This window comes from Ostrea edulis, chromosome 5 (genome assembly GCF_947568905.1).
Source record: "Ostrea edulis chromosome 5, xbOstEdul1.1, whole genome shotgun sequence".
Taxonomy (NCBI): domain Eukaryota; kingdom Metazoa; phylum Mollusca; class Bivalvia; order Ostreida; family Ostreidae; genus Ostrea; species Ostrea edulis.
This window is the reverse complement of record NC_079168.1, coordinates 9281683-9295140: the sequence shown is the minus strand read 5'-3', so window position 1 is coordinate 9295140 and position 13458 is coordinate 9281683. Positions and strand designations below refer to the sequence as shown.

Sequence of the window (13458 nt, the reverse complement as noted above, 5' to 3'; positions counted from 1 at the left end):
ATGACCCTTCACCACATGGCATGCTTTCTGCTGTAACTTTTAAGCAATAAACTGAAGCAGCTTCGGGCTCTAAGGCTAAGACGAGTTGATCGTTCGGCACACTATCCTGAAAGAAAATGAAAAAAGCAAGCTGCATTGAATATCAAGACTTCGGGCGCTAGAGCTAAAATGAGTTGATCGTTCGGTATACCAGCGTGATGGAAATTCAAAATAAAAGCAGCTATATTGACTATCAAGACAGGCAGATGAACGGACAGCAGAAACAAAATATCTTACACCGTTAACCTACAAATATATGTGGATCGCATTGATAACCTAAATACCTAAAAGGAATTTAGTCCCCTAACCCACATTATCGATTGACGGCTTATCTCTGTCCACAACATATCAATATATTGTGTACTTGTTAACATATTACGTTAGTGTTGGTTTTCACAACATGTCTTTGATGGTAAGGCTCATTATCGCAATCGTGTTTAAAAGAAAGGCAATTCAACCTGTACTCTACGTTTCAATTCAAGAGACGAAATTCCTCAAAGTTTCAATGCATTTCAAGTATTCAATGTACATACATGTATGTATATCAACCATATTTCCTAACTAGCAAATGGGTGGTGGGAGTTTTGTAATCATGGTATCAACTTGAAGGATGTATTTATTGAGTAATTTAATATAGGAATCCGACTCTTTTTTATAGATAATTTAAAGAGGTTGGCACTTGAGATTTGGAGTAATGCCAATTGTTTTTTTTTTTGTGAAGTGTATTTTTGATTTCTACATTGAACAAGAATTAGTAAATTAGAAAGAAAAAATGGGATCATAATGCTTGTTATTGAGCTGCAGTGGTTTGAACTTGATCTCTTTACACTTTACTCAAGATTTATTTGTTTAACCTTAATTTGTCTGTGGGTGTCAAGACAACATAATCAACACAAATCAATCATAGATACATAATTAGGTCTTCTAACACTACACATATTCAAACAGAAGTTTAAAACTAGTAGATTTGAAGTAAATAATGACCTTTTTGCAGAAATTCATGGTATAGTACCGTAAATCTGAATACTTTTGCGTCGATTGAACTTTGCGAATTTGAGTAAACAGCCTACATATTTAAGTTTGTGTTATTTTTGCGAATTTATCCTGGAGCTTAAAATAAATCGACAAATAAATTCCATCGTACGAATTTATGTCATTAATTCAGTTCTGTCAACCCAGCAGGCGTTTGTTTATATACTGATAAAGATCCTCGCTAGGCGTAGGTGCATTGAAGACTAAATTACAAAATTTAAATATGTCTTTTTCTAACTTTTAAAAGTAATGCCGAGCGTGATAATATACCAAACTATATACGGTATAGGATAGTCGATAAAACGTGAACGTGTATATTTGATAACTCTTCGAAAAAGTATCACATGCAAAACGGTAAGGTTCTAATCATCTACCAGTCATGTGAATTTGATCTATTGCCCTTTCATCATTATTTAACAATAAACAAATCATTCAAAATTGTTCATTACCCTTTCGTTATACATTGATAACTTAATATCCCTGTCAATTGGTCGGGTGAATATGGATTACTGTATATCTATAGTGGATTTCAAAATTTCACATAAACCCAACAAACAGAGATACATTGTCAGATCCCGACCAATCCTATATTTTTGCCCCGACACTAAAAATTTTTATCGGAAAGTATATATAATTTTCCGAAAATTTTGTCTCCTTCCGGAACCAAACCCGCTATTAATCAACTTCTATAAAAATGGTGACTTCTAACATTGGGGATTCAGTGAAAGTGCGGTTAAACGGTGAGTGTTTTATCCCCGAAATTCAACGAATGTGTCCACCTGAAAGAGTCGATTAGTGTTATTGCACCATTCCAAAATCCCTCTGCATTTATAGATATTTTCAACAAATGTCATGACTTCAATTTAAAGAACCCGTGTGAATCCTGGCTAGAATAGGTCATCGGTACCCCTTGCGAATAATGAGACAGTCCTTCGGATGAGACCGCAAAAACTGATGTCCCATGTCACAGAATGTGTGGCAAGATAAAGATCCACCCTGTTCAAAGGCAGTAAGCTAAGAGCATAAGCGCCCTTCATCGGCAATTGTGACATATCCATATGAATGCAAAGGTTTCGAGCGAGACGTTAAACGTAATCAACCAAGAACAATGAATATAAAGTTATGAAGAAATTGAACGAGATATCGCCATCACTAGCAGTTCGTGAGGTTGTTTAAAACTGTCAAGATTACAACAAGTAAACAAATAATAATAGACTAAATATCAAAAATGTAAAAAACAAATCATTCGACCTAACAACTTTATTTTTTCAGCCGGTTACCGTAAAAACACATATTGTTTTGGCCTAATCAATGCAAACATTTCTAAACTTCCATAGATACATGTTCATGTATAGTTTACTTTGTCTATTTTTCTATATATTCCTTTTAAACATGCGAGACGGTCATTATAGTTATTCAGCTTTATATGCAGGCGTTGCAGTGGATTTATGGAATGCCTTTTCGGGCATAATTAGTTAATTTATGTCTTGTGGTTTGAGCTTTAGTTTTTGGTCTGTAGTTCTACGAAGTAGTAAATACATAATAAAATTCACTAATACCCCTTCAAAAATATACTAAATATTTGCTGTTAACCTTTAGGTTTTCTAGCACTCCCTAACTCCTATCCTAGCAAAAAGCATGCTTATGCAAGGTGAAGATAACGAACAGTGATCAATCTAATAACTCCTGTAAGCAATACAAAATAGAAAGTTGGGCAAACACGGACCCATGGACATACCTGAGGTGGGACCAGGTGCCTAGGAGGAGTAAGCATCCCTTGTTGACCGGTCACACCCGCCGTGAACCCTATATCCTGATCAGGTAAACAGAGTTATCCATATGCAGGTGATAATGGAATATTGCTACATAAATATGGGAAGTTGACGACGGAGAAGCTGAAATCATTCCGTTTATGTCATACAGGAAACTACTCAGGGCTTTAAAACCTTGATGTTTATTTGCTCAGAATATTAGAGAAGAGAAAAGCTGACCATGATGTTAGTGCCTAACCAAGTGCGTAGAACTGATCAAACACTGCCTTATATACCTAAATTCTACTCACCATCTTAAGCCAATCAAAACCAAAGAAACTATCCTTACTTATCCAATCAGGAACGATATAGCTTGTTCACTTAGGACAAAGTAGAACTGGGATGCAATTTTTATTCATAACAGTGATATTGTAAACAGATAAAGCTGTTTCATAACAGTAAATCTGTTTCTTGATAAAAGCTGTTTTGATTGTGTTAGACAATGTTCATTTAAGGAATGACTTTAATTCTGGGACAAGTTATACGAGTATAACCTGGTTTGGATCAGTTTACGCTTTAGTCATTCCTTATAATTTAATGCAGGAGACAAAGATACTAACCTTCGTTTATCAAAATGTACATAATCTCGGAAAAATACAAGTCAACTGAGCCGCGCAATGATTCACTTAGCAACAACGACGAAGCGTCTACTTGTAGCTATAAAAGGTCGCCATCTTAACTCGTTGTCAATTTGTCTTAGTTCAACAGAGCCTAGCCTATTTATTAAATTATTGTATCGAAGGTGAAGTTTGTCATGACAGAAAATATGTGTAGACTATGCATGCAATGCGTATTACGCTGCCCTTTAGAGATCTACTTTGAAGTCGCTCATCTCCGACAGATTGAGAAAATACGGGAGATTGCATTGTTTAGGCCTAGATCTACCCAAAGTAAGTCTTCAAATATCAGAAAATGCAATAATTTGCGGCTTTTAACTCTGTGAAAATTTCTACTACATGAAAACTTACCCTTGTATGCAAAGTTGTCACTAATAGTAAATCCAACACAAGAAAATATGTAAGCAAGCGACAAACCGCGATCCACATGTCAATGTGACTGACGTCATGTGGTAAAATGTGACGTATGATTTTTTTGTTTGTTTTGTTGAAAGGCGGATCAGCAATGAAACACCCCCCCCCCCCCTTTCCCCAGTAAGAAATGTATTTGAAAATGAACAGGATAATTCTTACTTGGTAAATCATTAATTTGAATATAATATCTTTGTATTAATCTATTTTAAAATTATTCGATCATCATACAGAGAAAAATGATTTACAACAGTGATTAGCGTACAAGCAGGTGCTAATTGACAACGAGAAAACAGAATGTGTATCAAACCGAAGTATCTTATTGTACACGTTGACTTTCTATTCCATAGAAGGCTGAAAACAGTGCTGCGATGTAAATGTAGAGAGAGAAAAAAATAGTCCCGGCTTCTGGTTGTCAAGGGGGTGTGTCCTCATACCAAACCAGGTTATACAAAAATAACCTGTGTTCCTCAATTGGAATTTGACCAATCAGAGACAAGGATACAATAAGAATTAAATTATTAACATTTAATACGAAATTGTCTGTCAGAATACTAGCTTCAATAGATACTTGCAAAAACATAAACAACCATTGTAATTATGGCAAAATTACCCGAAGAATTGATAACATATAAAAGCGATTTCAAAGTCCAAGTCATCTTCACAAGTCAAGGGTTATTGATTGGTTACCTCGCACTAACCCTTGACATCAGTCGCTATATAAAAGTGGGGCTCATTAGACCATTACGCAATCCACTATAAATAAAACATCCAATGAAATAACTGGATCTTGTTACCGTATATACTCGCCTATAGGTCGGTTCGCCTGTAACTGGGTTGTATATTTTGTAGGTTATTTTGGAGCGATTTGCAATTTCAAATCAATGCTCTAGCGTTTTCATCTCTGTTTCAAATAATATTTTTGTGAAATGCGCTGATATTTATTCATTTTCTCAACAAATCAATTTCAACAATATAAAATCATTAAAATATGACTTGTACTTAATGTATATAATCATATAATAGATGTATAATATAATATGTCCAGTCAATGTTAATCACGGTAATCGTTGGAGTACGAAGTTGTTTGAAAAATACTATATATTACGCTGTTCAGAGAAATGCTAATCTTTATAGGACTCGCCTATAAGTCGGATGTAGAGTTTTGGACCCATTTTTAACTCCCAAAAATCCAACTTATAGGCGAGTATATACGGTATGGTGTACATGGATACAAATGACGCGATCTGATACTGCTGTATTGATATAACACGCGCAATTGTAATATTTACACCACTAATTACGTTTATTGACAGTAGATCAAGTTTGGAAACCTTTTTGCTAAAGACAATATTACTTAAACGATTGAAATAGCCATAACTGTTGGTATCAATACACGTGTTTTTATTTGAATCTCTTGATTCGCGTTGTTTTAAATAGAACCGCATTCTCATTGGTTCTCAGTATTTGGTGGAAACAATCAGAACGAGTCCAATTTTTTGATAGTCACTGATGTCAAGGGTTGGTGCGATGTATAACGAATCAATAACCCTTGACTTGTGAAGATGAGTCTAAGTGTTATTGCAAACATGTATCACTAGGAATATCAATAAAGTTTGGGGATACAAAGCATTGAAACCCAATTAAAACAGCAATTCCAATTGAAAAATTCCCATTCACACGGTCAACAGTATTAGAATGGCAAATAAAACTCCAAATTACTCGCCCTTGATTACAGGTGGCGCACGATCCGTTAACGTCCAAGGCGTTTCTAACCTCAAGTTTAAGAGAGCGTCGGAAGGACACGTTTAGATTAGAAAGTTGTTGAATATTTAGTAACGATGGCGGATTACGGTTCGTAGGACCTCACTGCGCTTAGAGACGAACCTAGAAAACGCATTGCAAGACTCTCTGGGCGGAAAGGAAAGCACGTTGAGAGTTTCAGCTGCAACCGAATTTTCTCTGTCACATCGATTAAATAAAGACATTCAATACACACTGAACGTTTTTCATTATAAACTACTTCGTGATTAAGTTTACATGCTTAAACAGTAGTTTAGGTTGAATATACAATACATCATAATTCTTTATAAGTTGTTGAATTGCATATGTTTAAAACAATAAGATACGGACACCCCCCCCCCTCTCTCTCTCTCTCTCTCTCTCTCTCTCGAGGATTAAGAATATATCCATATATCTCTGAATTTCTATTATTAAGCTGTTAAAATGTGTAGTAATAGTGAATGTATATGTATAACTTCTCTTATGAAATAAAATTCACGATAGAGAAGGCACATGTATGCAGAGTACATGTATATATATCATCACAGTTAACAGTTTATTTGCGTGTTTTAACTTATATCACTTACGTGATGACGTCAAGGTAGGTAAACAGTCCTTGCGATTAACTTTTTTATTAGTCCATAGGGCAAGCGAGAGCATAAAAATTGGCAGGTCAAATAAATTTTACTACCCCATATGCTAGGTGTACAATAATGATTCAAAATTTCGAGTTTCTACATTTTAATTGAATATTACAATTTGGATTGCAAGTTCAAGACGGAAGTTCAAGCTTTCTTTCAACTTCTAAATTCACGTCTCCATCCATATACTATGATTGATATACTATGAGTTGGTTGTACTCTGCGTAAAAAGCACGACTGTATCCTGCGTATAGGAATGGTTGTATCCAAATGACGTTTGTCCATGGTGTTGCAGGAAACTGATGTAGGCCTACATAATTTGACCCTTGTTTACTTTCACGTATAAGGATTTATCATGTTTATATGTACCATGACAGTTCATGATATGAATAATTTAAATTTAATACTAAAATACATCACTTAACAAATGTAGTACACTTTTCAATTTGAAGGTCAGTTTGAATGTTCATACTTCAGATTGAAATCGAAGTTACAAGTGAATATTGAAAAACGTAATGCAATGATTTTTAAAAATAAAAACCACAATGAACAATAGTCCTATGTGTGGCTTTTATCATAAACACAACATTGTATATATGGCAGCGAAATTTGTATTTACTTCACTTTATAAATTTATGGCTTTATGAATTTGCATTTAATTTTGATAAAAGTAAATATGATTCAAATTTTATTTCTAAAAAATTCAGAAATATCTTAATCTCTTGAGATGCATTTTTCTTCTGGTTTGCGCCAACAGTTAAAATAGGCTAGGAATGGTATTAATTTCTTTGACTGACGTATTGGACTGCACTTCCGTGGGTCAGTTGATAAACATGACATAACAACATAACTATGATAATACAAACTTTGAAAAGTTATGAAAGTTTGACAATTTCATCCCATATTTTGATTAATTTCATACGTATTGACTATATTGAAGAATCCAGACTCGTTTTGCCTGAAATTCAAACAATATTTTACAACAATTTTTGAATTATATAACAATATTAACAATGAAAGTAAAGAGATGAAATTAATTTACAATCCAGTCATCAAAAACGAAATCCATCATGGAAAATCACGGAAAAACGAAAACAAGACCTAGGAATATTCACTGCCTTACAGTTACAGTCTGTTATAGCCACCCCTCCATTACAGTCGCGTCGTCGTACCGAGTGACGGCGGAGGGGAGGGGGGGGGGGCGGGGGGGGGGGGGGCTGTTAGCAATCGCGTTCATTCATATTTTGACGACCTTGGTTAACTCTAAAATTAATTCTTAAATGACATCTGTAATATATTTTTGTACCATACTTCGTTTATATATTGATGACTCAAATTTCCCGTGTTCGATTATAGATCTAATCTAGAAGTTGGGGGTGGGGGGGGGGGGGGGGGGGGTGAGAGTCATAGAATTATAAGATCATTGATGACTGTATCACTAAGGATAGATAAAATTTCAGCATAAAACATTCATGCAGAATATTACGATCTACAGAGTAAATGTTTACCCCCCCCCCCCCCCCCCCGTAAATACTTTCTGCAACAAAGTCGTCATCTGATTATATCTGTGAAGTCGGACTGAACTGAAGACTGAAGTTTATAGCGCACGACACTGAGTTGAGCTTAAAACGATCGTTGTCGCTGTCACATATGATGACAATGAACCAATTGAATTTTTTAAAACCTTCATATCTCGGGAATTCTACCCTCGCTCCCTATTTGCACAACAAAAACCTTACAATCCCTCATAAATCTTATGTACACCGGAAGTCAACAAGGACGTAAACGAGTCTTGCGCCACCTATGTTTGAAATAGGGGAAACAACTGAAAAATATTCGCAATTCTAAACCTTGCAATGTGTTGGTTGGCCTACATCTGGAGAATGTCAAAGAAAAAAATCTACTAAGCACTTCTCATCATACTGTATATTATTTGTGATTTGTGAGTAATGTTTTTATTTCCGTGATTTTCCATGATGGATTTCAGGCAATGGAGGTGTATCAGGAAGACAAACGTTTAGTGGGTAAATAAGTAATATTATTTGCACGAACTTTATATTTTCAAGAACAGAATGGTGTGGAAATAAAATTCTTCTGAATACCAAGTGATGTGCAGTAGACAACAATAAATGAACTGACGTACATCAGCCGCCATACATTTGCATTTGAATAAATAAAAGCACTTGCATATTAAGAAACGCTGTTTTGTTTGTTACTACCATTAGCCATCGACTATCTTTGGTTTGTCCATGGTGAAGTCCTGATTTATGTACACTGGACTTACAAACTTTCTCCCCTCCACCAATTCGTTCAGACCCTCCCCTGCATACGACACGAGAGGTGAGATCTCACTCTCTACAAACAAAGCTTCATCTTCTCCTTTTTGACTGGGAATGTGGGAAATCTTTGTCCCATCTGTGTATACAAACTCGGCCCCCGCGCCTATCAGGTAACGGTGATGAAGATTCAGCAGAGCACGGCGACAGGTAGTGGGCGTGTCCTTATCAGCAGTGTCTGCATTTTTCAGGGGAGCAAACTCATCCTCCCGGATAACCTCCCAGACAGCAAAACTCGATGACAAAAGGAAAACATCAAATACAAATTTTTCCATTTTAATGCCATTGGGAGAACCCGGCTGAGTGGTCTGTCGACAGTCCTTGTCGCTAACATGTGGAATTTTCTTCTTAGCAACATGATGCTTTAGTAATCTTTCCTGTGAAGGCTCTGACACAAATTTCAGGAAGTCCAGAGTAAAGAAATGGTTACAGATGTTGCCAGCATTGAAGACCAGTCTGCCATTGCAGTCTCGTTTTCCTGCCGTTTTTAGTGTGATTTCGCTGTATTCCACCACTTGATATTTTCCCTCTACTTTACACACCACGCCAACAGCCTCTGTGGGAAAGGTTTTCTCAACAACTTTTGCCCCGCAGTTCGCCCCCCTGCTGATACAGAATCCTATAAAGACGGGGTCTGCCATCTTGACCAGTATATTGTCTACACTGTAGACGTGGATGTATTCGATTTCCCGACTTTCCATGTCCTTCAGCACGCCATTGTGGTGCAGGGCTCGGTACAATCCTCCATTGCCAGCTGGAGATAGAGCCACTTTGTGAGGTTTTTCCAAAATGATTTTCCCGTCAAATCCTATACATGGAAGAAGGTTCTGTTCAAAGAGGATGACATCGTCTTCCTGTAGGCCAAAGTATTTATGCTTTTGAAAGAAATCCTGGGTAGACTGTTTAGAATGTTCGCTGGTCATGATGTACCATGGAATTTTGCAGCTGTTCCCTGTTACAGACTCCCCAAGCCTCTGGAGTTTCAGGAGTTTCTCGGCCTGTATCTGATACAACGTTTTTCCCGACGGCAGTCCGACATCGTACATGCCTTTAGGGTATGGTACACCTAACCTAGTACCCTGACCCCCAGCCAAGAGAAGAACAGCCACCCGACTCTCTCCGATCTTTTTCAGACCACTGTTGTTATACTGCGACAGAGTTTCCGGGCCGGTGTTTACTACTCTCCCACACACCTCCTTCGGCAAGGGTTCTATGACGTCATTAAGCTTCTTTGACGCAGCGGACACATTCTCCATTACCGTCTTATAAAATTCATTGATTTCATTAAAGTCTTGATGACTAAGTTCATTGTAGAGTTGCAGTTTTTCTTGATCGGAGAGTTGGTCCCAGTACCGCAAGAGATGCCCTTGATTTGCTTCTTCTAAACGTGCTCTCAGCTCTTCTATGTTCATGTTTCCGAGTTTAGTTGATTTTGTTGTACTGGAAAATAAAGCACACAGTTCATGTAGCAATATTCAAAAACCAAATCTCTTATGATAGAAATAACATCATAGAAATACCGTCATATAGACAAGTTTATATTGAACAAGCACGTGAGAAGAATTACCAAAATTGCATACCATTATATTGTCTTTGGTAATTTATAACAGTGTTTTGTAAACAGAAAAAGCTGTTAATTCATAACAGTACATCTGCTTTCTTAATAAAAAGCCGTTTTGATTTGTGTGTTTGATTGACAATACCCCCCCCCCTTTTTTTTGTGGGGTTTGGTTCAATACTTTTATTCAATTCTTTTAGTCAGGATTTTTACAAGTGCCCCTACATTCCAACCTGACCAGCGGGTATGGGAATACTAGACAATATTTGCATTCAAAATTAATACCAAAATGTCTGTCAATATGAGAATGACACAAACACCACACATTCCTCTCACACAAAATATACATTTACCAGCTAAACATATTCCAAAGGAACCAGAATTACAAAACCAGTCATGACTGAAATGATACTTCAGTGAATACAACAACACTTTTGACAAGACATGCGATGAGTTAAACACAAGATTGTCAACAAGAATAGAAACATCAGAGCCGTGTTTAGATGCATCGCTACCAGATATGCACTTTGGATTAAACCCAATGTAAGAAATCTCAAATACGCAAAGAGATCAAGCTGTTCCTACGCAGCAGTCTAAATCATGGGTAGGAGTCACAGACTTGTCATCCTGACAGTAATTCCAACTCGTAATATCCGATGTACATTGACCTTGGAGGTCGCCAGTTCGGAAAATGCAAACAATAGGTACCGCGCACGTGTGAGATTTGTAAACAATTTAACCAGGGACCTATATACTGTTAGTATATAGGTCCCTGATTTAACATGCCAAAATATAGCAAACTCACTATCAAAATTTCATTTGAGTGGCACATTTGCGTTATTTAAAGACCCATCTCATGACCGTACGGTCAGTGAAAATGTAGGCGGAGCCTAATCTAAACAGATGTTATTTACCTGGAGTGGCCAGGGTCTACCAAGGTGTTAATTGTTATATCCCATGGCACTCAAAGAAATACACAGAGACAGTAGAAATCTACCTGTCCATGCTTTTTTATAGTTTTGATATACACAGGACCTGTCTCAGGGACCTCTGCAGAGTTTCTGTGGTCATAGTGTTTGAATAATGGTTGTATTCCTAAGGGTAGCTGACACACATTCTACACTCACCCCTCTTTCTCTCTCTCTCTGTCATTGACTCAATGAATAATTTCTGTTATAAATATAGAGGTATCATAAATTGATGACATAAATTATTTCAATAGGCTACAAGTTTTAAAACTTATTGTGCAAATTATTGTTTGATTTCTGATTGTGTAATTTATAATACATGTACAGGTATATAGAGGGGGGAAAATTACAATTATATTGAAATTGCATTGTTCAGGGGCCTTTTTTTTAAAAACAATTGAATTACAAGAAAATAGCAGTTGTGGACAGGTCATTGCTATCAAAACTCAGGTATACTGGGCTTCCTCAAGATCTAAAGAATGCCTATAGATACTGGTGTTATTGTTATCAAAACACCTCTCTGGGGTAGCCCCAGACCACAGTGTCTGCAGATGTCACTCCACCTGAGATCTATTGTTAAATGTTTGATTGGCAGGCAGCTTACAATTTGGGGGTGTCAACTTAAAATTGGGTCTTTAAGTACTTTCTACTTACAATCACCCATGACACAATGTAATATTTTAAAACAAACGAAATGTGTAGTTACTGTCGTCAGTTTCCGTCTTAAAGTTTGTATATGACATCGGTCTCATTTATGTTCAGCAACCATCGTTCCCATGTACATGTATAAGACGCAATGGCGGTTTATACGAAATGCTCATTGTAGGAGTGCTTTCAAACAATTTGTAAAATGTCGTTTTACTATTCCGAATGGTCGTGTTGAAAAAAGAGAGACTTTATTTTAAACCATAAGAACTAAACATATAAGTGTCAATTCGGAGATTACGAGCAGGATGACAATGAATGATTCATAAATCGACATTTTCTGCTGATTTGACGGGTTTATTGCTTCAGATTCTCTCTGATTCTATGAAGTTATATATATTCAATAATAAATATGTTAAATATTTGTTCTTTTATTTTGCAATCATTCACCGTCAGTTACAGCTTGTTTCGTTGTTAGTACAGTTTTATCACGAATGAAATAGTCTTAGCTTGGTCCGTGTGCATGGGAAATATTTGAATAATCGTGCACATGGAACACAAAGCAATACACCGATATAATATTCATATCTGTATTTCAAATACTTAAAAAGGACTTCTCAATACTACTATCAACTGTCTGAAGACTGATCTTGAAGACCCGCGATTGCAGGAATGCGGTAAATTGAAAACTGCCGACAGATCGAACTTTTGCTCACCGACTTCACAAAAAGACTCACGCAATTAATTGATTCGATATATATTTTCATTGATATGGTCCTTTTACGACTTATCTGACAGCGCCGCATTTCCATTGGAACACAATCCCGGTCCCGATAATGTACTTATTTTGTTGATAAATATTTTGCGAGCTTTCAAAGAAATATCATATTTTGAAAAGCGTTTTGTATTGAAAATCAGCAATAAAAAAAACCAAAAAACAAAAAAAACAAATCATAGATATACATTTCAAAATAAACACACTTTCAAGAGGCATCTTATCAGGGACAGGTCCCTGATCTTATAAAAAGAATTTTACTGCCGATAAAATTGAATGAAATTACAGACCACAATTTGAATTCTTTGCGAAACCACCGAGGGCAAATCCACTCAGTGCAAATAAGCAACCACCCGTTACCATTCCATAAAATAATTTATTTATCATTTTCTTATTTGCAGAACAGGAATTATCAATCCATTATCTTATCATATTTCATTAATTTATTGTAAACATCTTGCTAAACTCTGTAGACAAAAAAAAAACATCAATAAATTACAAAGAAGATGTAGTAATATTTTGGCATACCTTGCAATAAATCTACCGAAGTCAGGAATTAGTTGACCAAGTGCTCGCAATTGAATGGAGAAAACGGACTTGGGCGCCCAAACTAAGGCCAACAGTTTCTTTCAGGTAGCCAATCAAAATGTTAAAAAAGTCATGTGATCGAAACACTAATTAAATTATTAAACGGCAGGGTGGATTTACAATTACACAATGTCGGGTTCCAAAGGGACGCCTTCCGCAGCATGACACGTACGCCAGAAACACCTGTTAATCCCTCTAAAAAAAACCGCTTCATTATCCTTAATTAACTCAGAGAGCAAATTTGTCTGGATGATT

At 36.4% G+C, this 13458-nt stretch overlaps 1 protein-coding gene across 1 annotated transcript; it reads right to left on the bottom strand.

Annotated features, from left to right (window-relative positions):
• Window positions 1-8531: 8531 nt before the first annotated feature.
• LOC125652296 (UDP-N-acetylhexosamine pyrophosphorylase-like) lies at window positions 8532-10081 on the bottom strand. The gene has a single exon (XM_048881370.2). The coding sequence runs from the start codon at window positions 10079-10081 to the stop codon at window positions 8555-8557; it is 1527 nt and encodes a 508-aa protein (XP_048737327.2). The 3' UTR covers window positions 8532-8554.
• Between the last annotated feature and the right edge of the window lie 3377 nt (window positions 10082-13458).

Excerpts from the sequence above, each read along its gene's own strand:
- LOC125652296 (XM_048881370.2), bottom strand. The coding sequence starts at position 10,081 with ATGAACATAGAAGAGCTGAGAGCACGTTTAGAAGAAGCAAATCAAGGG.